Source organism: Paroedura picta, chromosome 3 (assembly GCF_049243985.1).
Source record: "Paroedura picta isolate Pp20150507F chromosome 3, Ppicta_v3.0, whole genome shotgun sequence".
Lineage (NCBI taxonomy): Eukaryota > Metazoa > Chordata > Lepidosauria > Squamata > Gekkonidae > Paroedura > Paroedura picta.
In genome coordinates this window covers 12,857,815-12,884,768 of record NC_135371.1, presented here as the reverse complement: position 1 = coordinate 12,884,768, position 26,954 = coordinate 12,857,815, and the positions used below count along the sequence as shown (strand labels likewise).

Here is a 26,954-nt window from a genome sequence, read left to right as displayed (position 1 = left end):
TGTGGAGGGGCCCTGGCTTAGTGGCAGAACACATGCTTCAAATGCAAAAAGGTCCTAGGTTCAGTTAGAGGTTGCCTGCAGTCAGAGGTTGCCAAATGGTTTCCTGATAGGCTCCTGTGCCTTCTGTGTTCACTGTGGAAAGGGGCATGTACGCAGGCCAAAGCCCCTAGAGCCATCTTGGTGTAGTGGTTAAGAGCAGCAGCTTCTAATCTGGCAAGTTGGGGGTTTGATTCTCCACTCCTCCAGATGCAGCCAGCTGGGTGAATTTGGGCTAGTCACAGTCCTGTTAGACCTGCTCTTACAGAGCAGTTCTCTCAGGGCTCTCTCAGCCTCAACAGGGTGTCTGTTGTGAGGCAAGGAAGTGAATGCGATTGTAAGCTGCTTTGAGACTCCTGGTAGAGAAAAGCAGCATATAAGAACCAACTCTTCTTTTCAGAAAGGCAGTTTGAAGAATTGAAGAGATGAAATTTAACACCTTCTGCGGAAATTAAAAACTGATAAGTTCCCAGATCCTTAAGTCTTCAGATTCTTAAGGGACTCAGTTGTGAGATAATTGGTCTACTTACCTGTATTTGTAACTCAATTCAGCCATTGTATCAGAATACTAGAGAGTACCAAACGTTATACCAAATTTTTAAAGGGATCTAAAGGAGAACCAGGAAGTTACAGGCCAACTTAACGTTTGTCCCAAGCAAATTAGTTGAAACAGTAATCAAGGACAGAATTGTTAGGCACAGAGGAACAAAGCCTCTATGGCAGGGGTAGTCAAACCGGCCCTCCAGATGTCCATGGACTCCAATTCCCATGAGCCCCTCCCAGCATTTGCTGGCAGGGGCTCATGGGAATTGGAGTCCATGGACATCTGGAGGGCCACAGTTTGACTACCCCTGCTCTATGGTTTCTGCAAAGGAACAACTTTTGGAGTTCTTTCAGAAAGTATACAAGCATGTAGCCAACAGTGACTTGGTAGACATTATGTATTTGGTCTTTCAGAAGGTGTTTGATATGGTACTTCACCAAAGACTTCTGAGTACACTTAGCATCATAGCATAAGAGGATGAGTTCTCTTAGGAATTAAAAACTGGTTAAATGACAGGAAGCAAAGAGTAGGAATCAATGGACAGTTCTCACAATGCAGGGTAATCAGCTGTGAGGTCTCACAAGGGTTATCATTGGGGCTGGTACTACTTAATGCATTCATCATGCTGGAAATCACTCCGAGCCGGCTTGCCAGGAGGAGCAGTCAAGAAATCCCAAAATGAATAAAATAAATAAATTATCTGGAACTAGGGCTGAGTCATGTAGTTGCCAAGTTTGCAGATGACACATTTTTCTGGAAGGGGAAAATCAAGACAGACTGTGAAAGCTCCTAGAGAACCTCCTCAAACTGGGTGACTGGGCAAAATGTGGCAAATGAAGTACATGCAAGGTGATGCACGTTGGGACAAAAAGTCCCAGCTCCAAGTATAGGCGAATGAGGTCTGAACTTGCTGAGACTGAGTAGGAAAACATCTGGGGAGATCATAGTGGATAGTTTATTATTTATTTAGATTTATATACCGCCTTCCCCGAAGGCTCAGTTCAATGGAAGTACCAACCCAGTGTATTGCAGCTCTCAAAAGGGATGGAGAATAAAAAGGCCGATATTGTAATGCCCCTGTATATACCTAACTGAATCGGAGTACAGTTCTGGTCACTGTAATTCCAAAGGACATTGCAAAGTTGGAACAAATACAGAGGAGGGCAGCCAAGATGATTAGCGGGTTGAAGCACAAGCATCTGGGACTTTTGAGTTTAGAAAAGAGGCAACTAAGGGGGGACATCATAGAGCTTTATAGAATTATACATGAGGTGGAGAAAGTTGATAAAGAGAAATTTGTCTTCCTTTCCCAAAATACTAGAACTCAAGGGCAGCCAATGAAACGGGTAGATCTGGTTTTTTATAGGCTGCTTTTCACTTCCTGAAGGAGTCCCAAGGCAGCCTATAATCTCCTTCCCTTCTCCTCCCCACTACAAGCACCCTGTGAGGGAGGTGAGACCGAGAGAGCTCTAAGAAAACTGCTCTCTGAGAACCGCTCTAAGATAACTGTGCCTGGCCCAAGGTCACCCAGCGTGGTGTAGTGGTTAAGAGAGGCAGCTTCTAATCTGGAAAGTCGGGTTTGATTCCCCACTTCTTCTCCACGTGCAGCCAGCTGGGTGACTTTGGCCTAGTCACTGTACTGTTACAGCTGTTCTCACAGAGACGTTCTGTCAGAACTCTCTCAACGCCACCTACCTCACAGGATGTCTGTTGTGGGGAGAGGAAGGGAACGTCAGCATCGCAAGACCCTCTGAATCTCCTTCGGGCAGTGAAAAGAAGGGTGTACAAACCAACTCTTCTTCTTCCTCTGAATGTGGAGAAGCGGGGAATCGAACTCATAAATCCACATTAGAATCCGCCGCTCTTAACCGCGACCCAAGCCACGTGACACTCTAGCCTTTCTCACTTCTCTATCGTCGCCCTATCTCGCTCTTTACGCCAGCGACAGAAGACGCTCCAACACGTCCTTTCTCCGTGTCTATGGTCAGCCGCCCACACCGGAACTTATTCCCCCCGCGAGCTCTGATTGGCTAGGGGAAGCGCGAACACGGAAGCGCCGCTCCGACAGTGACCGGAAGCGGCTGTTAAAGCTTTTCTTCTCCGTTGAGCATGGCCAGCGAGCTGGAGCGCTGGGTGTCCGGGCAGCTGCATGCCCTGCTGGGGCTCAGCGAGCGTCATGTGGTCGCCTTCCTGGTGGGCCTCGCCAGGCGCAGCCGCACCGCGGACGATTTGCTGGCTCGCCTGGAGGAGACCGAGACGCTGCGCGTGGCCGACCCTTCCGCGCGAGCCTTCGCTCAGCAGCTCTGGGAACGGGTGAGGTTGCGCGGCCGCAGGGAGGTAGAAAGGGGGCGGGACACTGAAGGCGAGGGTGGCCCTCGCTGAAGGTTAGTGGGTGGGTGGCTGGGGGGTGGGGTGATGGTATGCGTAGATTTTTGGAATATGTGTGGAGGTAGAGTGTGTGATAAGGGGTGGCCAAACTGTAGCTCTTTAGATGTTCATGGACTACAATTCCCATGAGTCCCTTCCAGCAAATGACAGTAGGGCATCATGGGAATTGTAGTCTTTGGACAGCTGGAGAGACACAGTTTGGCCACCCTTGATGTACAGCAGGGGTAGTCAAACTGCGTCCCTCCAGATGTCCATGGACTACAATTCCCAAGAGCCCCTGCTGGCAGGGGCTCTTGGGAATTGTAGTCCATGGACATCTGGAGGGACGCAGTTTGACTACCTGGCAGGGGCTCATGGGAATTGTAGTCCATGGACATCTGGAGGGACGCAGTTTGACTACCCCTGATGTACAGCATGACATCAGAAAGCCCTCCCCCCCATACATCTTCTCTACCTCCTCTCCTAACTGAATATCAAATCGAATCCAGAATATTCTGGCCCATCAGGGCAGTGTTGGAGCACTCAATAGGGTGTTCCGTTTTTAAAATGCTAAATGTTGTTTGTAAATACCTTTGTATTTACTTGCTATTTGGTTTACTGGTGTTCGTGGTGCTGAGCCTCTTGCCTGGGAGGGGCAGTCAGTAAATCAAATTATTGTTTTTAATAATAAGGTATACAAAATGTTTGGGAAGGGCATGTATGTGTATTATTCTGCTGTCACACCATTATAATAGTTTCAAGTGGGTAGCATTATTAGTCTGATGCAGCAGGGCAAAATTCGAGTCCAGCAAAACCTTTAAAGCCAACAGAGTTTTACTCGAGGCATGGTGTTTAGTGTTCACACATGCTCCCTCAGAAGTACACTGTATCTGAAGAAGTGAGCAGGGGCTTATGACAGCTCCTACCCTGCCAGAAATATTTGTTAGTCCTTAAGGTATTACTGAACTCTTGCTTCTTCCTGCTGGTACAGAAAGGACGTAGGCTCAAGGGTAGTGTTGCTGTGTTCCATACGCACTTGGAAAAAGTGTTGCTAAGGCCCAGAACAGTCCTTGCTGAGTGACCAGATAACATTGCTTCAGGGGCCAGATATAGTGGCGCATTGCTAGGGTTGGGTGTAAGCCATAAGGAGACATTTAGGTGGGGGACAGACAAGAGGTCAAGAAGCAGCCACAAGATGGACCTCTGAAGATGAATGTTTCTGGGGAGCAAAGGACAGATGCCCAAGGGAGCTGGTAAGGTGGAGGGAGATTGGGTATTGCGTACATCTGACCTGTTTCCTTCATTACCTTCTGAGCAGGTTCCCCACCAGGCCCCACGGGAGCGTCCCGCTAGAGCAGCTGAGCAGGAGGCCTTGGCCTTGCAGCAGAAGAACCGCTCGTACACCCTCCTGGAGGACAGTGATGATGAAGAGGCTGGTGAGGCCTCCGGAGGCCAGGACTCGAAGCGCCGGCGTCCCTCGCGTGGCCACGAGGGGAAGCAGCGGAAGCGGCACAAGCACCTGCGGCGGCGTAAGGAGGAAGAGGACGACGACAAAGACTCTGACGGGAAAGGCAGCAGTGGTGATGGGGGGCAGTGAGTATCAGTTCTTTGCAGTGTGTGGGGATGGGCAAGGGAAGCCTCAGGAGCCTGACTTATTCTCCTTGATGCAGGAAACCAGCAGCATCCCCCAAGAAAGAGGAGTCGGAAGACGAGTGGGATCGGAGCGAACGAGAGCGGCTGCAGGATCTGGAGGAGCGTGATGCCTTTGCCGAACGCATCAAGCGCAAGGACAAGGAGAAGACGCGCAACATCCTGGAACGTTCGGATAAGAAGGTACAACCTCAGCCCTTGGCTTCTGCCTGATCCATTCTCCCTGGCTTGGATCCCTCAGTTTCCTCTTTTCCTCAAGTCTGTTTCACATCTGCCACTATACTTATTGGGTTGATTATACTATAGGAGCTTTGCATTATAAAGGTATCTAATAACTATTTAGGGCTCCACACGTGTATCTCAGCATTCTGCTCAAGATCCTGTCAGTGAAGGGAGAGGGTACTGTATTTGGTTTCATTCTGAGATTTTAATGCAAGCGTTCTGCAGGCTGCTGACATTCATTGTGCATGAGCACATTAGCCTTTAATCTGTCTTGCTTCCGACGTTTGGTGATAAGGGGTTGGAGGCATATCATCTTTAGCTGGCTTATATGTTTATACGTTTTGTTTTCCTATCATGCTGCAATTAGGCCTACGAAGAGGCTCAGAAGCGTCTGAAAATGGCAGAAGAGGACAAGAAAGTCATGGTAAGAGCGCCATTTTCATGTATAAGGTGTAAATTTGGGCTTGTTCAGTATTTTTTTTTTACAGCCTTGTTCATGTCTTAGGTCATCTGGTCCTTTTTCTTTGGGGCACCGGAGTGGGATTAGGCAATGGTTTGATTGTATTAATTGAATCGAAGGAACATCCACTTACATAATTTAAAGGAAATTTTACTACTTGTCTGGAAGGCTGATAGCCCACAGTAACAAACGATCCATGCTGGCTGGCATTTTGCTTCTAAACACAATTCCAAGTGCTCGTTCCTGTCTCCATCTCTACAAATGGAGGTGGTCTGGGACCAGGGCACCTGAAAGAACGCCTTCTCCCCCAATAAACCTGCGAACTGCTTATGATCATCATCAGAAGTCCTCGGTGTTCTCCCATGTTCAGAAATGGGACCTTCTCAGTGGTGGCCCGCCAGGATTTGCAACTTCCTTCTAGCAGAAGTGTATCCCATGTCAACCTTGCAGTTTTTTAGTACCCCATGAGGACATTTTGATAGTCTCAAGCCATTGATCATTCCCCTTCACTGGAGTTTTGCCTCTGTTTCGAGGGACTTATGCCGCACTGCTTTTAGGACGTTTTGATCTGATATTGTTTTAATTGCTGTTACGTTTAATCTTTTTCCTCTCTTGATATTTTTGTCAGATCTTCTGTTTTTATTACACGGTACGTTACAGATAATCGTACAAGGAGCTGGGATGTAAATCCTGGGAATAAGTGGAATATTGTAAATTATTTCTACCTGCATACAGCCACTTGGCATGGGGCAGTATGGGAAGGCTAGGCAGCTACTAACCAGGAAGGAAATGCAGTTCTTCCCCTATTTAGTAGCCAGTATTTAAAAAAAGAGAAAAAAACCCTAGTTGCTCCCATTTACAGCTAGAGTTTGGGACTAGAATTATAAAAAAAAAATCCTCTCTGCTCAGCTTCTCCACATGTATCCTGGCAGATTCCAGAGCTACGCAAGAAATCTCGCCGAGAATATTTGGCCAAGCGGGAGAAGGACAAAATAGAGGACCTGGAGGCTGAGATTGCGGACGAGGAGTACCTGTTCTCGGAGCTCGAGCTGACGGCCTACGAGAAGCAGGAGCTGGAGTACAAGCGCAAAGTGCGGGACTTGGCGAAGCAGTACAAGCAAGCCGGCGAGCAGGAGAAGCTGGAGAAGAGCAATCGCTATTACATGCCGGAGGAGAGTCGCAGCAAGGTAACGACCCTGTGCAGAGGTCAGTCAGGAGCCCTAGCCAGACGATTGGTCAAAGGAGAGGGGTGTCATCAAAGCCTGCAGTGCCATCTCTGGGGGCTGCAGGTGGAGGGTCTCTGGAAGCAGCTTTTAGGAAGGAGATCCCGTGGAACTGCTCTGCCGTTCCCAGGCCGTTTATCCACAGAAAGAAGTGAGAAGAATAACCCTGGTTCCTGCCTTCCATGTAGGAATAAGTGAGGCACGTGACAGGGAATCTATTGACTGTACTGGAGGCATGTTGCAAGGCTGGGTCCCAGATCCTTGTCCAGTCTGCTAGAGATCAAGGGGAAAAAAATTCAGAGAATAGTTAAGCAATGGAATCGGCTGCCTAGGGAGGTGGTGAGCTTCCCACACTTGGTGGTCTTTAAGCGGCGGCTGGATGGATACTCATCCTGGATGCTTGAGGTTGATCCTGCATAGAGCAGGGGGTTGGACTAGATCAGTGGTCCCCAACCTGCGGCCTGATGCCGGGCCGCGAAGGCCAGGGCGCCGGGCCGCGGTTCCCTCTCCCCGCCCACCCCCCCTGCAGTAAAAAACTTCCCAGGCCGCAAGCCTGTGGCCCGGGAAGCTTCTTACTGCGGGAGGACGGGGAGAGGGAATAAGGGCCGTGCCACGCATCGCGCATGAACGGCCCGGCCGCGCATGCACACATGCGTGCTGCGCGGCCAAAATCACGTACGCGCGGCACTTTTGCGCATGCGCTATTTAGGCTGCGCAGCGCACATGCGCGGACATGGCCATCACCCTGCCGGTCCCCAGCCAAAAAAAGGTTGGGGACCACTGGACTAGATGACCTATCTGGCACCTTCCGACTCTCGGACTGTAACACATAATAGGACCTGCTGTGGCTGAGTCTTTTCCTGTTTCTTCCCTGCAGAAGATCCCCGATCGCTACGAGGAGCCTCAGTCAGAGGATCACTCAGCCCCACGAGACGAGCAACGACGCTGGGAGGAAGAGCACATTGGAGCAGCCGCCCTGCGCTTCGGGGCTCGGGACGCCGGCCAGCGCCATCCTCACAAAGATTATGAATACGTGCTTGAGGAGGACGAGATGATCCAGTTTGTGAACGCCGTGCAGATGCGGGGCACGACCCAGAGCAAGGTGAGAAAGTGGGGAGATTTTATGTGACACCAGATTAGTCAGTGACCATGTCAAGAGAAAGGGAGGGTTGACTGTCCAAGGTAACTGCATGCTTGACCAGTTGGGAACGAGGCTCTGTTTATATCACCTACTTGTTTTCCTTCTCCATAAATTGTCCACAAAAGAAGGAGCCGTGATTTGTTTTTCAGCTGCTAGGAGAACAGCCAGAAAAGTGTTCGATCCTTGTCTAGATCAGAAGGCAGAACCACTCAAATTCTTCTGTCTCATCAGGAGATGTCCTGGTTGGAGTTGGGGATGAGGATAAGGAGGACTGGATTTTGTGAATTCAGTTATGGTTCACTGGCCGAGGTTTATTGCAGTCCGAGCAGGTGAATTTGAAGTCTGACAGCCCAGGGGTGGAACAGTACTTGACCAGCAGCCTTAGCAAAATAAGACTTCCCGCCTGCATGATCTCTCAAGGCTTGTTTGAACAAGTGCTAATCAAACAGGCGATGTATTAGCGTGTTGTGTTTGTTTTATATTGACATTGCTTATCCTGAGTCTTGAATATACCAGCATGTAAACTGGAATTCATAACAAAAAGGTAGCATACCTTATCATGTTGTGCTGACATAAAAGAGGTCGGCTGGTGAGCATCAGAATGCCTTGTAGTTAGTCAGACTATTGAGCCGCTTAGATCAGTACTGTGCAGCAAGATCTCTGGACATTAAAATTCTTTCTTGCTAAGCTATGATCTTTTAACACGGGCAGATGCCTGGGATTGAACCTGGGACCTTCTGCATGCAAAGCAAGTGCTCTCAAGCAATATGCTACGGACCTCCTACAATCTTCCTTCTAGGACTTGGGTTTTCCCAGGAGCAGAACTTAGGTTGGGAACCCTGAATCCTACCAAGTAAGTCTGATGTTCTCTGGAAGCTTAATCTTGACCACTGATTCATTTCCATCCTTCTCAGGAAGAGAAGACGGATCTATCGGAGGCTGAGCGCAAGAAGCTGTCCATCCAGGAGGTGCGCCGCAGCCTGCCCATCTTCCCCTACCGTGCAGACTTGATGGCCGCCATTGCTGAACATCAAGTGCTCATCATCGAGGGAGAGACGGGCTCTGGCAAGACCACTCAGATCCCACAGTACCTGTTTGAAGAGGTAATGTGATCAGTGGGGTGGATACAGGATTCTGCAGAACTGGGCTAGGAGGGTGTTTGTCACTGATGTATCTGCTAGGTCTTCCCAGGTGCAGTTGGCCCATCCAGGCCAACTCCGGCTTTCCGTTTGGCCATCCAGACCTCCCATTGACCCCAGCGCTGGTCAGACTCACACATACATATGGAGAGAGAGAGAGATCCTCCTTGGATTGCAGAATGGGGCCTTGGGTGCCTTGCCTGCTGGCGTATTAATAGAATGGACAGTTTATCATTATTTTATGAATGAAGTAACATCTAGCCGACATCCCAGTTCCAACAAGGGCTTAGCTATATTCTCGGATTCTTAGAAGCAGCAGATCATGGAGGCCAAAGCCTTCTCCCCACAAATTGCTCCCCAGCCATTGATAGATCCATCATCCTAGAATCTGTTTGTTAAAACTGGAAATAAGGGATGGGCAGTTCATGGCTGAAAAACGAACCCATACATACAGGAAGGTTGGTTTGTGACCCAATTGGATTCATATTAATTCATGAGCCATTTAAAGTTCAACCCCACTGCTTTTTGGTCCCCACTTTTTAATGAGAGCAGGAAATGGAGCCATTTTAACTAAACAGTTGAGTGGCAGGGAGTTCCCCCACCAGTCAGCTGCTTGGTTCAGTTGGCGGGAAGCCAATTTAAACTCCTGCTTTCTGCTCCCCATGAAAAGCGGGGGGGGGGGCAGAAAGCAGGGGTTTAAGTGGCTCCTTGCCATTTAAACCAGATGGGCTTAATTCCCTACTTTCTACAAACTGCCTCAAAATCCATGGAAGTTCATGGTATTCTTCACTTCACAAACATCACAAGCTGGCCAAAATTCTTGAACCGGTCCATGCCCATTTCATCCAGCAATCTCTGTCCCTTCTTGTGACAGCCAGTACTTATGTTAAGGAAACATTGCTTGAAGAAGCTCCCAAGCAAAGCAGGTCTTATAAATGCAGCCTGTGGGTGTATGATGTGTTATCATGGATATTTTCTTTCTCTCCCAACAGAGGTACACAGAGAAAGGAATGAAAATCGGCTGCACTCAACCTAGGCGAGTGGCAGCCATGAGCGTCGCCGCCCGTGTTTCCCAAGAAATGGGGGTCAAGCTTGGAAATGAGGTATGTGGTGAGGGGAAAGGGTCACAGCCCACCCCTCTGGTTTAGCCCGCCATTCTTCCCAGAGCCTCACGTTGATTGGACTTTTCTAGTAATGGTTCTAACACCAGTATATCCAGTTTTATCCTGAGATGGTTTAGTCCTGTACAATTGCACTGGGAAAGTGAGAGCAGATATTAACCAGACTAAGAGGCACCCAGATTTTGTGAATGAGATCACTGTCTCTTGTCAGTCTCGTAGCAGTACAACAAGCATGAATGCCTGTTGTCACTTGAGGACTGTACTTTTGAAAACTTAGATGGATTGCACTTTTAGAAACTTAGAAGTGCTGTGTAAACAGATAAAGCACTGTGAAATGCTAATTCTTCACAGAGCCGGGAGCATTGAGTGACAGGCTGTTTCAAGAGACCTGATTAGTTAGCATCAGCTGAGCAGAGAAGGGAAAGACCTGAATTAGATGATGAGGAGAATTCAGTCTGAGAGTTTCAGAATTCAGCCCTGATTGAGACCAGTTTAACATAGGAGAACTGGGGAAAGTTGGCAAGGACAGGTGGGTAGTCAGATGGAGACTCCAATTCAGGCCAAAGAAAGGGGATAGATTTTCTAGTGAGGAGAATTTTCCTACCCTGTCAGGGAGTGGCGAGACCCCTAGTCTGGTGTGATTCAGAACTGCCTTTAGAGACCTTAAAAGTCAGTTTAAAAACTCATGATAAGTACTGGTATTTCAGTAAAATAGGGTTGGGTACTAGAAATTGTGTGGTGTGCCAACCTTCTGGAAACCAAAAAAGTCAGGGAATACTCAAAGTGTGCTAGAGAGTTTGAGAAAACATTGGAACAAAAGCTTCTCATCTCAACATAAATATTTTAAGCCCCAGTGAATCACTTAAGACACTCTCATTAGCCCAAAATATAAGAACTAAAGTCTGTGAGTGTGCTGATTTTATCTCAGGGTTATCTATATTGAGCTACCTCAGATTTCACCTGTCCTTTCCCGTCTATGTTGAATAAAATCTTCCCTTCCTCCACCTCACACATCTCCTTTTGAGTATGTTCCAGTGGGGGGCAGCAAGGGTGCCTCCATGATAACATTGTGTGTGGAAAATTGCCTTCCCGCAGGTGGGCTACAGCATCCGTTTCGAGGACTGCACCTCGGAGCGGACCGTGCTGAAATACATGACGGACGGGATGCTGCTGAGGGAGTTCCTCACGGAGCCAGACCTGAGCAGCTACAGGTGAGAACCAGTTTTGACTCCTGTGCTCAAGGGCTGTTGGGAGCTCAGGGCGTTCCTTCTCAGGTGAGTGAGTCCGGAGGAAAGCTTAATGTGAAGCAGGCTATGTCTGAGTACAATGGACAAACGGCAGACTTAAGTTTGTTTTCCCCCCCAAAGAATGTTCTGTGCAAACAAGGTTGTAGCTTGTAAGCCTGAGTATTTTAACTTTCTGTCTTAGAAACAAAAACTGACAGCAGTTTTCTAGTCCTGGAGGTTGGGTGGTGGGGGAGCATGGAAGCCGTTTCGACCCTTTACTCAACATGGCCTAGAACCATCAATAAACCAGCTTTCTGTGAATCGGTTTAGCCTCCTTTTAAGCAGCCGGCTTTCACGACATCCTGTAACCGTCAATTCCCAAGTTAATTACTCTTTTGAGTGAGCAACTGCTTGGGTCTACCCTGGGCCTATTGCCTGTCAACTTCATTGGATGTTCCCCCTTAAGTTCTAGTATTATGGAGGGGAGAGAAAGCTCTTTTTCTATCCCTTGCATCATTTTATAAACTACTGTCACCTCCCTTAGTCGAATAGATCAGGGGTAGTCAACCTGTGGCCCTCCAGATGTTCGTGGACTACAATTCCCATGAGCCCCTGCCAGCATTTACTGGCAGGGGCTCATGGGAATTGTAGTCCATGAACATCTGGAGGGCCACAGGTTGACTACCCCTGGAATAGATGACTGAGCAAGGAATCATAAGCTCCGGGAGAAAAGTTTTCCGTTTTACTACTCCCAAGCTTTAATCCAAGAGAGGGTGGCATTTACATGGCCCTCTAGCACACAGTGGTACAGGGCAGGGGTAGCCAACCTGTGGTCCTCCAGATGTCCATGGACTACAGTTCCCATAAGCCCCTGCCAGCATTCGCTGGCAGGGGCTCATGGGAATTGTAGGCCATGAACATCTGGAGGACCACAGGTTGATTACCCCTGGTCCAGAAGATGAGGGACCATTTGACTTGAACCTGGAAGGGTTCGTCGTGTGGTCCTGAGAGGTTCCTGTCTTCCTCTGTTAAACGCTGGCCCCCTTTAGTAGATGAATAGATGAAAGGTCTGCAGACTTGCAAGGGCGATAAGCAGCAGGGCTGCAGTACGAGCCTCCCCAACTCTCCCCCCCCCCCCAGCGTCGTCATCATAGACGAGGCCCACGAGCGGACGCTGCACACCGACATCCTCTTTGGGCTGATCAAGGACATTGCCCGCTTCCGGCCTGAGCTGAAGGTGCTGATTGCCAGCGCGACCCTGGACACGGAGCGCTTCTCCACCTTCTTCGACGACGCCCCTATCTTCCGCATCCCCGGGCGCCGCTTCCCCGTCGACATCTACTACACTAAGGTGAGCGGGGGGGGGGGGGGGGGAGAGGACTGTGGAGTGTGTCTGTGAGGAAGCGGGAGGCTAAGGAAGCCACATCAGACAGTCAGTGCCCATAGACCTATCATAAGGTCTAGAAACTCCACTTAAAAACAAAAAGAACCGGAAGCCATGCTGTTGCCCTTGTTCAGAATTGAATTGGTGATGGGGAATGCGTTCAGCCCTAGTTACTTGGCCTACTGTGTACGTTTCAGCGTTGGGTTTCCCCCTGTTTTTAAACACGTTTTTGTTCCTTCCACTTAGGCCGGTGGTTCTCAACCTTCCTAGTGCCGCGACCCTTTAATACAGTTCCTCATGTTGTGGTGACCCCGACCATACAATTATGCAAGGGTTCTTTCACAGACATTAAATCAAAACTCCGACCAATGGCGTGAAGATCCATTGTTCATGATTATATGTAAATTGTTTTTTTCCCAGGGTTTCTCAGTTCAGTTCTGCCTCTTGTGTCCCCCCATGCCGATCTCGCTCTATGAGCGATGCACCCCTGTACAGAACAGTGGAGTCCATTTTCTCCCCACCATTGCCCACAGCCAGTGAAACCGTAACAGCCAGCGGGAAATTCACCTTGTGGCTCCAGAGCAGAGGTAGTCAAACTGCAGCCCTCCCGATGTCCATGGACTACAATTCCCAGGAGCCCCTGCCAGCAAAAGCTGTGTCACATCCCAGCAGGATAATGATTGGGGCGGGCGAGTAACTTGTGGGGTGGTGGAGCATTTGTAGCACAGGAAGAAGAGTATCTGAAGGTCTTTGAATGGAGAGGAGAGCAGGAGGGAAAGGAGATCTAGTACACGGCAGAGAGAAAAGGTTGCTGGGCTGTGGTGGCCAGCATTTAAGAGCAGGGAAGGCAAACATATGTCCTGGATTAATGGCACAGTGGGCTTGGTCTCCTGCAGAGGAATGCAGGCACGGAACTGATCTCCCCATGACCTTTCCCTGTAGGCCCCAGAAGCTGACTACCTGGAGGCCTGTGTGGTGTCAGTGCTGCAGATCCATGTCACGCAGCCCCGAGGGGACATCCTGGTTTTCCTCACTGGCCAGGTAAGTCTCCTCCATACGTCTTATTCATTCATTCATTCATTCATTCATTCATTCGATTTTTATACCGCCCTCCCATATGGCTCAGGGCGGTTTACATAGAACATTGTGGGTATTACATGGAATGACCTAAGCATAGAACGTAGTCAAAATAACATCAACAATAATCCGACAGTGGTTTAAATTAACATCATGCCAATGAATTAAGTCAACTAATATAACACGAACAGCAATTTAAATAAACCCTCAGGGAGGTCAGACTGGTGTAGGCCCCCCTGCCCCCATTCTGGCTTGGGTGGTGCCCCCACCCAGCAGCCTGACTCTCTGTTTTTCTGCTGGCAGGAAGAAATCGAAGCCTGCTGTGAGATGCTGCAGGACCGCTGCCGTCGCCTGGGCTCCAAAATCGCAGAGCTTCTCATCCTCCCCATCTACGCCAACCTGCCTTCTGATATGCAGGCGAAAATCTTTGAACCGACCCCTCCAGGAGCCAGAAAGGTAGGCGCTGAAAAGCAAGGACAGAACAATGCCTTGGCTGTGAGGAGTGGGCTTTGTGCTCCCTGATGACGGGAAGGATGTCTGGGTGGAGTGCCCACTGTGAGCATGGGGGAAAGAGTTGGGGTGGTTTATTTACTTAGATTTATAGACCGCTCTCTCCTCTCCAGCGGATTCAGGGCAGTGGACAATGTCTGCTCAACAGGACGTTAAAACTGCAGTTCAAACAATTCTAAAATCAGTTCTAAACTGTGGGTTTAGAAACCAGAACCTAGAGTGAAGGTGTGATATAGGATGGGGGCCAATTAGATGTTGATGTTTAATGTTTTACTGGTCTCAACCGTAGGCCTGTTGAAGGAACTCTGTTTTAGAAGCCCTGCAGAACTCGGGGAGCTCTGACAGGGCCCTGGTGTTTTCTGGGAGCTCTTTCCACCCGGCAGGAGCCGAGGCTGAAAAGGCCCCAGCTGTGGTCGAGGCCAGCCGGATTTCTCTGGGACCGGGGATTGCCAGCCTGTTTGTGTTGGCCGAGCGTAAGGCTCTTCTGGGGATGTAATTGGAGAGGCATTGTTCCTATATGAAAGTGAATGCATGTATAGTTTTAATTTATACCCAAAAGGCTTCTGTGCTGACTTTCCACCCATCTCAGGTACCTCGAGGCAGCAGTGTTCTCTCGTACACATCCATTTGTATGAAAGAGCCAACACACAAATAAAATAGGGGACAAGTACTTGGGGAAACGCATTTCGCTTTCCGTGTGTTGAATGTAACAGAATTGTTCAGCACACATAGAATCATAGAGTTGGAAGGGACCTCCTGGGTCATCTAGTCCAACCCCCTGCACTGTGCAGGACACTCACATCCCAATCGCTCATCCACTGTAACCTGCCACCCCCTTGAACCTTCACAGAATCAGCCTCTCCGTCAGATGGCTATCCAGGCTCTGTTTAAAAATCTCCAAAGATGGAGAACCCACCACCTCCCGAGAAAGCCTGTTCCACTGAGGAACCGCTCTAACTGTCAGGAACTACTTCCGGATGTTTAGATGGAATTTCCTTTGAATTAATTTCATCCCATTGTTTTTTGTCCATTCCTCTGGGGCAAGAGAGAACAACTCTGCTCCATCCTCTATATCAGCGGTCCGCAACCTTCCGGCTGCCACGGAGCGCTGCGCCGGAGTGGGGGGGGAGGGCAGCCCGGGGCCCCACACACGCACGGCAGCCCCAGCGCAAACGCGCATGCGCGGACTTGCTGCACGTGCATGTTTGCGCCCGGCAGTCCACGCATGCGTGTTTGCACCGCCGCCATGCCGGCAGCCACGGCTCCCTCTCTCCGCCCCTCCGGGCCGCCAGCAACTTGGCCGTCAAAGCGGCCAATTAGCTTGCGGCCCAGCAAGCGTCTCCCCCCCCGAAACAAGAAGCTTGCCGGGCTGCGAGCTTCAGCAGCCGATTTGCTCGCGGCCTGGCGAGCTTCTCGCTTTGGGGGTGGGGGGTGGGAAGAGGGAGCCACGTCCCAACACCGGGCTGCAGCCCGCGGGTTGGGGACCACTGCTCTATATGGCAGCCTTTTATCAAGCGTATACCTCACACTGTTTGTACCTGCGTTCACTGTGCCTTGTCAACAGTTCCTGGGGCTGTGGGTTCAGGTATCACCAGTATAGAATTGCTGTTTTGCTCTGAGAGCAAAACCATGAAAATAGGCCTTGGGTTTTCATCTAGCTTAGGCTTCAGACTTCATTGGACGCCGCTGTTGCCAGGGGCAGCGTCAGATCTGCAGTGTCCCCGAGGGAGGATCTGGCCTGCAGTCGAGTGATGCCCCCTCTTCCTCCCTTCTCCAGGTCGTCGTGGCCACCAACATTGCAGAGACGTCTCTGACCATCGACGGGATCATTTATGTGATCGACCCTGGCTTTTGCAAGCAGAAGAGCTACAACGCTCGCACAGGCATGGAGTCGCTCATTGTCACCCCTTGCTCTCGGGTACCCGCCTTCCGTATCTCTTTGACATTTATTTGCAGTGGCCTTCGGGTAGCAAATGTGCGCTTCTCCATGCTTCCTCTCTCGTTCCCATTGGCTTTGGAGTTGGCGGAAGGAGCCTGCTAGATGTGAAACGACAAGGGGGGGGGGAGGGATCTGAGACATGATGTGTCAGGCTAATTGGCCATGCACCATAATTTACAATGCATGACAGCAGTTCTGTACAGCCACAAGGCTTTAAACCACACTGCGTTATGTGGAATCTGATCCGGAGACATCTTGAATTGCCAGTGACGTTTTTTCCACACACAGTTTGGTTCCCAAATTAGTTATGCACCAAGAGGTTGGATGAAGCTGTGTAGGTGACCTAGGATCGGGCGTAAATTACAGGGTAGTTCAAAAGACAGTTGGGCAAGGGAATCTAATGAGGTAGATGACATCAAAGCAAGTTTTGTGTTTTCCTGGAGGGTCCTAAACCTATTTGGACCCCTTTAGTAAAGAAAATTCAGGGTGTTTTCTGTGTGACTCTGCACCCAAAATCGCTCTGGGAAGTATTTGGTTTCCCAAAGGTTTTTGGGGGATAGTTCAGAGGTGAGTTTCTGATCCTTGTGGATCTAAAGCTGTTTATGAAAATATTAAGCTGTTTCTAAACGCCTCAAGTGTTTGTGGGAGAGTAATTTTTTGGCCTTCCATTCCCACCTGAGTTTCAGAACCTTCTGTAGACCCCGTGCATGTTTCTCATACCCTGTGTGTGTTTTTCACAAGGAATGTAAGGTTTTAAACCAAGTGAAATTTGAGATATTCTGTACATGTTCAGCAGCTCGGTCATCTAATTAGATATCAAAAATGGAACAGTGGTGTACCAAGTAAAGGCCAAGTTGATGCAATTCAGAGCCATTTAATTGATTCCCCCCCCAATTGTTTTTGCCACCTTTTTATCTCTAATTATATGCCTGTTGGTTTCACTGGGTATTCACCAGTCCTTAAAACAAGCCTTGAACAGGATAAGAATAGACATTCCCGCACTTATCTGATGTATCTGATTAATTTAGGTTGTATCATCTGCCCTGAGACTCGGTGAGGAAAGGTTGAGTATAAATAACGCAAATAAAAGCAGATAAAAATTCTGCCCCGAGGCCCTCTAACTCAACTCGTGCCATCATCCCCCTTCCCGGCAGGCTTCTGCCAACCAGAGAGCAGGCCGAGCTGGCCGCGTGGCCGCAGGGAAGTGCTTCCGCCTGTACACGGCCTGGGCCTACAAGAACGAGATGGAAGAGACCACCGTGCCGGAGATTCAGAGGACCAACCTGGGCAACGTGGTGCTGTTGCTCAAGAGCCTGGGTAAGGCAGCCTCGGGCGGGAACCTGCAAAATGGTGTGAAGGCTTCCCCACGGGAAGGGTTTCCTTGGCGGGGAGCAGGTAGCTCAGCAGCAGGGCCTCTGCTTTGCATGCAGACGGTCCCCGGTTCAACCCTGGCGTCTCCAGTTCAAAGGCCCCCTGCCTGAAATGCTGGAGAACCACGGCCTATCAGGGTGGCTGGTACCAACCTTGATAGGCCCAGGGTCTGACGCAGTATAAAGTAGGTTCATGTGTTTTCCGTGGCGGTGGAAATACTCAGGAGGGGGACACTAGCATGCACATTTCTCAGCCCTTCCTTCCTCCATCTCCCCCCTCTAGGCATCAACGACCTCATCCATTTTGACTTCATGGACCCTCCACCCCATGAAACCCTGGTTTTGGCCCTGGAGCAACTCTATGCCTTGGGGGCCCTCAACCACCTTGGCGAGCTCACCAAGGTATCTCCTGGTGTCACCTTCTCCTTGGTGCTTCGTCTTTCCGCCAGCTCTCCCTGGTGATCTTCCCCGTCAGTTCTAGGGGAGGGCAAAGGCTTTGGGGATGCCGACGGGAGGGAAGAGAGGTGTCGAATCTGTAGCTCTTCAACTGTCCTAAAGAAAGGGTTTGCAGGGATGAGACCTGAGAGGAATCCTCTGGAGGATTCTCTTCAGCTTTTAGAGGTCACATGCGCAGGGGTGAGCAGAAGCAGCAGTTGCGCCCTTCCTTGCTGTTAACTTATTTTGGAGGTGAATACTGCTTTCTCCAAAAGGAACGTCTATTGTTTACATTTCCACCTTACCCGGCTGTTGTTTACATTTGCAAAAAGTTACAAAGTTCCCAGCCGAGCCAGATGGCCCAGCTTTGATCTAACCTGACACTTCTGTTGAGTCTCCAGCTGAGATTAGCAAGGTCACTAAAAGGCGGGATAGATAAGAATGTCCCGCTGAGGGCAGCTTTGGAATGCAGAGGCAGCCAGGAACCAACACAGGGATTTATGGTTTTATGACACCTGGCAGAATGCCGCAAGAGGAGGGGGCATGAACCAGGGTTCATGACAATGCCTCACTGTCATATCCCACTATTTTTTTTATGGGGGGGGGGCTCTTAAATGAGTGTTAAAGTGTCCATGTATAATGCTAACTTTGGGGTTGAGATCTGGGGGGCTGTTGCATGAAGCGCTTGTGGTGTTCTCTGGTCAGGCTTGACCGCCCTTTTGTTGTGCATCTAGTTGGGCCGCAAGATGGCAGAGCTTCCCGTGGATCCCTTGCTGTCCAAGATGATTCTGGCTTCAGAACAGTGAGTCTTCCTCGGCCGGATTCAGTCTCTCAGCAGATGATGTCGCGTGCTTAGTGTGGCTTCCTCGCTTTCATGTGACCATCCATCTCTCAGTTCCCATCTGGCTCCTTTTCATCCTTCTCCCAGGAAATTTCCAATTTCCTGCAATACCAGTGAGCACTTAGAATAAAGAGACAACTAGACACAGATCTTGCATGGGGCGCAGAATCCTTGCCACTCTTTGCACCCAATTGCTTCATTTACGCCCCGCCATTCTCCTCTTCTCCATTCTGTCCTCACGACAACCCTGTGGTCCAAGGCCACCCAGCAAGCTTCCATGGCAGAGCTGGGACGCTCACAAGGGTCTTCCAGATCCTAGTCTTGACACTGTAACTTATACAGCAGTGTTGCTTTGCATGGAATGAAAAGTTCCCTCATATTTCTTCCCATTTCCACAACCTCTTCTGACACACCGAAAGATATTTCCCAGCAGCACGGAACCCATGGGCTGCATTAGCCTAATGCAGGGGTAGTCCCTCCAGATGTCCATGGACTACAATTCCCATGAGCCCCTGCCAGCATTCGCTGGCAGGGGCTCATAGGAACTGTAGTCCATGGACATCTGGAGGGCCACGGTTTTGGCTACCCCTGGCCTAATGAGTTAGGTTGGAGGGAGGGAAGCCAAGGGCATGAAATCACTTCTTGTGGCTGTTCTGCAGGAACAGCTCCCGGGAGAGAAGGGGCCTGTTTCGTCTCTTTGTTTCCTCCCTTCTCCAGTCAACCAGCCCATAACACTGGTCCTCTGCATGGATCCCTTGACCCCAGGGGGAAAAAAGCATCTTTCTCAGGGTTGGAAGGGACTGCAAGAGTGAGGAGGGAGGCAGGAAACCTTCCACACAAGGAATGATTAGATGCATGCCCGAATGTGGAGGCTCAGAATTAATTTTTGCATTTAACTCAGCCCTGCCTGTATGATAAAAGTCTTCCCAGCCGTCGTTCAGCCTCCGTTAGATTGCCTGCTTTTGTGTTGCGGCCATTCCCCCTCCCGCTGAATTAGCCTTCTGGGTGTTTTCAAGCTGGAGCTGGCACTGTGGCTGGCAGAGAACATACCAGGAGGAGAGCCGTTTAAAAGTGAATTCGCTCTCTCTCAAACCTGCCCCATCCATTTTGAGCACATTGCTCCATCTAGGATACTTTACGGCTCACTCTGCCCTCACAAAAGATGTTTGACGTCCTTGCCTATGCTTTAAAAGCAAAAACCCAGCTTTATTTAGGGAGTCCATTCCTTTAGTGCACCAGTCTAGATCTTTCTCCTTCCCAGGTTCTTTTTTTTTTCTTTTCGAGCTCCCTTCCGTCCCCCGATCAGCTGCTGCTCCGCCAGACCCTAACGCTGCTCCGTTCCTCCACTGTGGTGACTGTCCAGGTACAAATGCTCCGAGCAGATCCTCACCATTGCCGCCATGCTGTCGGTCAACAACGCCATCTTCTACCGGCCCAAGGACAAGGTGGTCCATGCTGACAACGCCCGCATGAATTTCTTCCTGCCTGGCGGGGATCACCTGGTGCTCCTCAACGTTTACAATCAGGTCTGGAGAAGCTGGCAGACTTTTAAAGGGGCGGGGGGAGTGGTAGTCTCTCTCTGGCTCCCATTGGGGTTAAATCCCGAGCAAACTCAGACTGAGTGAGAGATGTCTCCCTGTAGAGCAGGGGCGGCCAAATGGTGGCCCTCCAGATGTCTATGGGCTACAATTGCCATGAGCCCCCGCCAATTGGCCATTCTGGCAGGGGCTCATGGCAATAGTAGTCCATGGACATCTGGAGAGCCACCTTTTGCCCTCTCCTGCAATAGGCATATAAGATCCAGCTCTTCTTCTTCATAGGAGATGCTTGATTTAAACTGAACGTAGATTGCAGTGGAGTCCCGCACCATGTTGTTTAGGAGTGTTGAGCGTGTTCTGTGTGATTAAAAGCACGGAGTAGACACTTGGCTGGATTAGGGAAGGAGAGAAGGTGATCATGGAGGGAGGATTGTCTGCAAGGCCTCTGGACCTCTTGACGGTTGTACATCCAAGTGCGACTGTGGCCAGAGCCTGTGCTTGCGTGCTCCTTTGAGAGCTAAGGGAGGATGCCCAATTCTGTGTGGTGATGAGACTTGTGGGTCTTTATTCATTCATTCATTCATTCATTCATTCATTCATTCATTATTTGGATTTGTATGATCGCCACTCTCAGCGAACTGGCTCGCAGCGGTTTACAAGCGTGTAAAATACAGATCCAATCCATAACAATAAAACAACCATATCAATAGTATAGAACCATCTCCCCATAAAATACCTCTAAAACTCTACAATACTACAATGGCGGTAATAATTAGCAACTAACTTCATTTCCCAATACAGGGAACCCCCGGGTCGGTCTAGAATCGGATGGATCTATTTGGGGGGAAGGGACTGGTCTAATCCTTTAAAGCGGGGGTAAGTCAAGCTGCGGCCCTCCAGAGGTCCATGGACTACAATTCCCAGGAGCCCCTGCCAGCGTTTGCTGGCAGGGGCTCCTGGGAATTGTAGTCCATGGACCTCTGGAGGGCCACAGTTTGACTACCCCTGCTTTAAAGCTTCAGGGAATGGGGAGGAGGCGAGTTGTTTTCTTGAAGAGGCACCCGTTCTGTTCTCTACCCCAAGAGGACTGGTTGGCTCAAGATCCCCCAGCGAGCCTTTTATAGTCCAGGAGGATTTTTAACCTGATTCAGCTCTGATCGCAGCACTACTTGGAGATCAGGGCAAAGATCAAGAGTCTTTCCAGTTTGGGAATGAACGGCATTTCATCAAGTCACAGGATCAGACAAGGCGTTGAGAAATTAAGTACCGAAGTTGCTGCAAGTACTGACTAGAGCCAGAGGGCTCTAGATTGTGCTCTCAGGAGGGATCAGGAAACGGGTGGCCTTCATGAACTGACATAGTGTGACGGCAGAAGTGGCCGTGGAAAGTATGGAGCAGCAGTTTGGGTGTGGTCTTGCAGTTGGATTAGTGGACGGGCGAGGCCCTTCCAGTGGTGGGAAAGCGGCTGGCCCTGGCCTGAACCTGTCTTTTTAACGGTTCCTCCCCGCAGTGGGTGGAGAGCGGCTACTCCATGCAGTGGTGCTACGAGAACTTCATCCAGTTCCGCTCCATGAGGCGAGCCCGGGACGTGCGAGAACAGCTGGAGGGGCTGATGGAGCGCATCGAGGTGGACATCACCTCCAGCGAGGGGGACTACATCCCTGTCCGCAAGGTACAGCATGCGCGTGCACACACCCCCAAGCCCTCTCTGGGTGTAGGAATTTATGCGGCGGGAAGATACAGCCAGGTCTGCGCATCCGGCTTGTGTAGAATCCGCTACCCAGAAAGTCTTGGCTTTTCAGACTAGCAGTCAGTGAGGGAGACGCTTTCTGCCCTCTGGGATTGCAGCAGAGGGCCTTGTGACCATCTGGGTGTTGTGGAGTGCTCAGACTGTAACACAGGCCAAGAATCAATACTCTGTAAAAAGGGAGTGTTTCATTTGCACAGGCAAGGGCAAAGCAGTGCTTTAGTGCAGGGGTAGTCAACCTGTGGCCCTCCAGATGTTCATGGACTACAATTCCCATGAGCCCCTGCCAGCATTTGCTGGCAGGGGATCGTGGGAATTGTAGTCCATGAACATCTGGAGGGCCACAGGTTGACTACCCCTGCTTTAGAGGGTTTTCTGGAGGGCAACATTTGCTCAGACATGCTTGGCACAGCATTTTCCTGTTTTCCGTGTAAAGAGGACAGTGTTCAGTGAAACCACGAGATGACCCCCATTCCCATCTGTGTTTTCCAAGAGAATTGAGTGGTTCATGCTCTGGGAATGTTCCCAGGAGTGATCATGTGCTAGTGGCATGTGGCTGCTCTTGAAAGACAAGCCAGTTCTTCTGCTTCCTTCTCACTCTTTGGGGGGTTTGTTGCGTTTCCGTTTCCACACTGCCTCAAGTCACTGCCTGGTGTCCGGCCTTCTTTGCTCTTCTCCCAGGTTAACCCATTCTTGGGTCACCACCACCTCCCACTTGGCTGGCAGAGTATAAGCAGCTGGAGAATTGGGGCTTTGTCCCTTTGTTCCTCTGAAGCTTTGTGCTGGCTTCACCCCCTTACTGGTGTGTCCCTAGAGTTCTGGTGGGGGCAAACTTTTCCACCATCCCCCTTCTGCTCTTGTGCTAACGTGGCGGAGAGTAGGGTATTGGTGGGGGACAGGAAGGAGACTTCTAGCATTCGAGTGACAAAGCTTTAGAAGAGAATCATGGACACGCTCCGGATCACGTACAGGCACGAGGACTGAGCAAAAGGTAGAAAGCAAAATGGCAGGGCACAGTCTGTCTTTCCCCACCTAAACGTATCCCTAGAGTGGTGTAGTTAAAAGGTGCTTAATCCTTGGCAATACAGGCCTCTTTACCTTGAGTTTGAGGCTTGTGTTTCTTCTCATAGTGGCTACCCATGCTCGAAAAGGAGCGCAAGGGGATAGTCACATCTCATGGCAGAGATGTGAGTAATGCGAGACAGCCTTGGAAGAGAGGGAGAGTTTCTTTCATGTCCAGGGAATTTACTCGTGCCCCTAACCCCAGCTGAGAGAGCCGTGTTCTCGTTTGACAGGAATGGGACAATGCTCTCCTTTGGCCTCCCTCCCTCTCTGGTATGGGGGCGATTTCTTCCTCCTTTGATCTAAAATGGAGAGTCAGCTTATAGCCTGATGTCTTAATAGCCTGGAGAGATGGGCCTTGCTTTCTTGCACTAACTGTGCACAATAGGCCAAGAACTGTGAAGTTTAAGAGAATATTTGGAGGGGGGGGGGCATTAGCCACAGCATCACCAAGAAAAAAGACCAGGTGCCTTTTTTCCTCCCAGTTCTCTTCCCTGCTTACTGCTGGTCACATAATCACATTTTGTATATCACAACAGTCTTTCCTACTGTTTCCTTTTTTGCTTTCCGCTACTTGCTAGAGAATTTTTCATTACATCTTAGAAACCTGGAAAGGGGATAGTTCAAAACCCAATCATTTATTTTGATGGTCCCTTGTTGTAGCCAGGGCTATATTCGCTTCCCACCCCCCACCCCCTTTATGTCCAGTTGGTATGCTGAGAGAAGCCAAATTTTGCAAGCCGCAGAGATTTTAAAGTTTGCATGCTTTTATTTTGCATCATTTAGTCTTACTCTTTGCCTAATTCCGGAACGACATAGGGCACAGAAGCCTCGTGGATGGCGATTGCCAGTCATTTTCTGTATATCTTCACAACCATAGAATCATAGAGTTGGAAGGGACCTCCTGGGTCATCTAGTCCAACCCCCTGCACTATGCAGGACACTCACAACCCTATCGCTCATCCACTGTGACCTGCCACCCCCTTGAACCTCCACAGAATCAGCCTCCGTCAGATGGCTCTCCAGCCGCCGTTTAAAAATCTCCATAAAGAAGCTGATTTCTGACCTACTATTGCATTCTCTGTGCCTGCAGAAAACTTGAGATTTTTCTTTTTGTTTATGGGGCTTGGTGCCCCTCTCTAATGTGCACTGAAGAGACTCTCTGTGGCAATCAGCTGCACTCTTCGACAGTCTCCCATCCATGCACTAAAAACGGGAGCACTAACAACCCCGCCTCTGCTTCATCATGACCACGGGAAGTCTAGTGAGTCCCTTCCCCACCTCATCACTACCTTGGCATTTTGAATGCTGCACAATGGAGGAGGCAGTTAGAGTCCTGCATAAGTTTCAGACCTCTCGCTTTTCTCAGTCCTTTTGGCGCTCCCTTTCTCTTCCCCCTCAGTCCATCACCGCCGGCTTCTTTTATCACACGGCCCGCCTCACCCGCAGCGGCTACAAGACGGTCAAGCACCAGCAGACGGTGTTCGTCCATCCCAACAGCTCCCTGTTCGAAGAGCAGCCCCGCTGGATCATCTACCACGAGTTGGTCTTCACCACCAAAGAGTTCATGAGACAGGTAGGTCCCGCGGTCACGGTACGGAGAGATTCCTCGCCGAGGAGGACGGCGGGAGTCTGTCGTCTCAGAAGAAGCCGGTTGGCAAATCTAGCAGACAGGGCATGATAAAGCTGCCTTTGGGGGAGGAAAGCAGTTTCAGGTGTGTTGAGTTGTGTTCAGGAACGCTGGGAAAGGAGCTTAATAGGGTGCTGGATGCAGATGATTCCACTGTGCTGCCTTCCCTTTCATCTACAGCAGTGGTCCCCAACCTTTTGATGGTCGGGGACCACCTCCGGGGGTAGGGAACAGCCAGTGACCCAGGCGCCACGCATGCGCGTTTGCGCCCCCTGGTGGTGAAAATGCACATGCACGGCAACTCCCGCATGCACATTTTCACCACCAAGGGGCGCTAACGCACGTGCGCAGCAGCTCCGCACATGTGCGTTTGTGTCCGCCGGCATGCCGGCGGCAGCGCTTGCCTCTTCCCCCCGATTTGGCGGCCGCTTCTCTCGCAGCCTGGTTTCTCGTTGTGGGGGGTGAGGGGCAGGCATGGCCGCCGCCGGCCCACTACCGGGCCGCAGACCAGGGGTTGATGACCCCCGATCTACAGTGAATGACCGTGCTGGAACTTTGCATGCAGAAGGTCCCAGGTTCTAATACCGGCACCTTCGAGTCTTCGGTTTCAGGACTGGGACAAGCTTCCACTCAAGTCCTTGGAGAGCTGCTAACAGTCTGTATTTTGTGAGACAGACCACTAGTTTAAGGCAGCTTCACATACATAGAAAGCACCGTGACTCCACTGTCTTTACTATAGCAGGGTCAGAGACTGTCAGAAGGCAGCCATTGCTTGAAAAGATCCTAATATTGCCCTTTAAGCCAAGCATACATGCACACGGCTCTTCCTCAGCCAGCACAACTGCTGCTCTTAAAGGGCCTGTATTTGCCCGCAGCCTTTGCCCCCAGCCCCAAACATCCAACATGGTGGGCAGACCGCTTGGTCCCTTTTGTTTGGGTTGTGGCAGCAGACCAGCCTTTCTCAACCTTTTTACCACTGAGAAACCCCTGAAACATCCTTCAGGCCTCAAGAAGCCCCAGAAGCAGCGCGATAGTGCAGAATACGATTGGGAAGCATGGCTGTGTGTACACCCACCTGGGGCCCCTCCCCTTCCCACCCCCTCCAGGCCCATCTTTCGCCATTTTGGGAGGGGGTCGACATTGGCCATACATGGTCATATCACCCGATAAATGTTTTAACAAATTTAAAACAATATATACAAAATGAATTAACTCCCACCCATTTGGGAAACCCTTCCAGGGCCATCAAGAACCCACAGGGTTGCACGAAACCCCTGCAGTAGACACTCCTCCGCCAGCAAAGGGTTAGAACTGAAAGGAGACTTGGAAGAGAGAGAAGGGCAGTGGTAGAACGTCTGTGTTTGAATGCTGGAGGGTCCCACATTCAGTCGCTGCCTGTTAAAAGGGCCAAGTGGAAAGGGAGAGCCCCGGTCAGTCTGAGTAGAGGACCAGTGGACCGATTCCGAATAAGGCAGATTCATGTTATCATTTGAAGTTCGGTTTTCCTCGGGTGTCTGCTTGTATGTCTCTGGGCTCCGTCCTTTTAACTGTCTCTACCAGGGGTAGTCAAACTGCGGCCCTCCAGACGTCCATGGACTACAATTCCCACGAGCCCTGGCAGGGGCTCATGGGAATTGTAGTCCATGGACATCTGGAGGGGCGCAGTTTGTCTACCCCTGGTCTCTACAATCACTCGTTTCCTCCCTCTGCTATGTCTGCTTCACGGGAGGTCTCCCTTTCTGCAATGAGGGGAGGGAGGAAGGGAAAGAAAGGAACTGGCGATGAACAATCCGACTGGCCAGAGCGCAGGCTAACGTGGCCCCGTCTTGTTTCCCGGAAGGTAATAGAGATCGACAGCACGTGGCTGCTGGAAGTGGCCCCTCACTACTACAAGGCCAAGGAACTAGAGGACGCCTCCACCAAGAAGCTGCCCAAGAAAGTAGGGAAGACACGAGAGGAGCTGGGCTGACACAGGAGCCTACAACCCTGCTTTCCCATTGACTCTGTGCTGCAATGAAGCTTTCATCCATGGACTCGGGGGGGTTTGTTTTTGTTTTGTACAGCTGTATAGTTTTCTCTCGTCACAGGCAGAGACTGAACAAGTTTGTGTTTTTTTCCACAGCCCTGGTTCCCTGGCTTCTCTTCCTGGTCAAAAATCTGACTCTTGAGAGTAGGGAGAGAGTCTCTTTGAATGTTGACTTTCCTCGGGCAGCTTGAGTCATGGTGTTTCCAGCTCTTGCCGATGTCTGCCAGGGCTCTCTGATGCCTTAGTCAAAGCCAGTGTTGAGACTG

General features: G+C 50.3%; 1 protein-coding gene across 2 annotated transcripts; it reads left to right on the top strand.

Annotated features, from left to right (window-relative positions):
* The first annotated feature begins 2,632 nt into the window (after positions 1-2,632).
* DHX16 (DEAH-box helicase 16) lies at positions 2,633-26,781 on the top strand. 2 transcript variants are annotated; one of them, XM_077324635.1, is made up of 20 exons: positions 2,635-2,893; positions 4,266-4,540; positions 4,618-4,780; positions 5,187-5,243; positions 6,212-6,466; positions 7,380-7,604; positions 8,558-8,746; positions 9,775-9,885; positions 10,999-11,114; positions 12,270-12,480; positions 13,456-13,554; positions 13,894-14,046; positions 15,878-16,018; positions 17,194-17,356; positions 17,693-17,811; positions 18,579-18,646; positions 20,049-20,211; positions 21,734-21,895; positions 24,435-24,608; positions 26,503-26,781. In XM_077324635.1, exons 1-20 carry the CDS (start codon positions 2,690-2,692, stop codon positions 26,629-26,631), a joined length of 3,177 nt encoding a protein of 1,058 aa, XP_077180750.1. In that variant the 5' UTR covers positions 2,635-2,689; the 3' UTR covers positions 26,632-26,781. The 2 variants fall into 2 exon arrangements, 1 of the variants encoding a protein (XP_077180750.1); XR_013228915.1 differs by lacking the exons at positions 24,435-24,608; positions 26,503-26,781 and having other exon boundaries at positions 2,633-2,893; positions 19,970-20,211.
* The last annotated feature ends 173 nt before the right edge of the window (positions 26,782-26,954 follow it).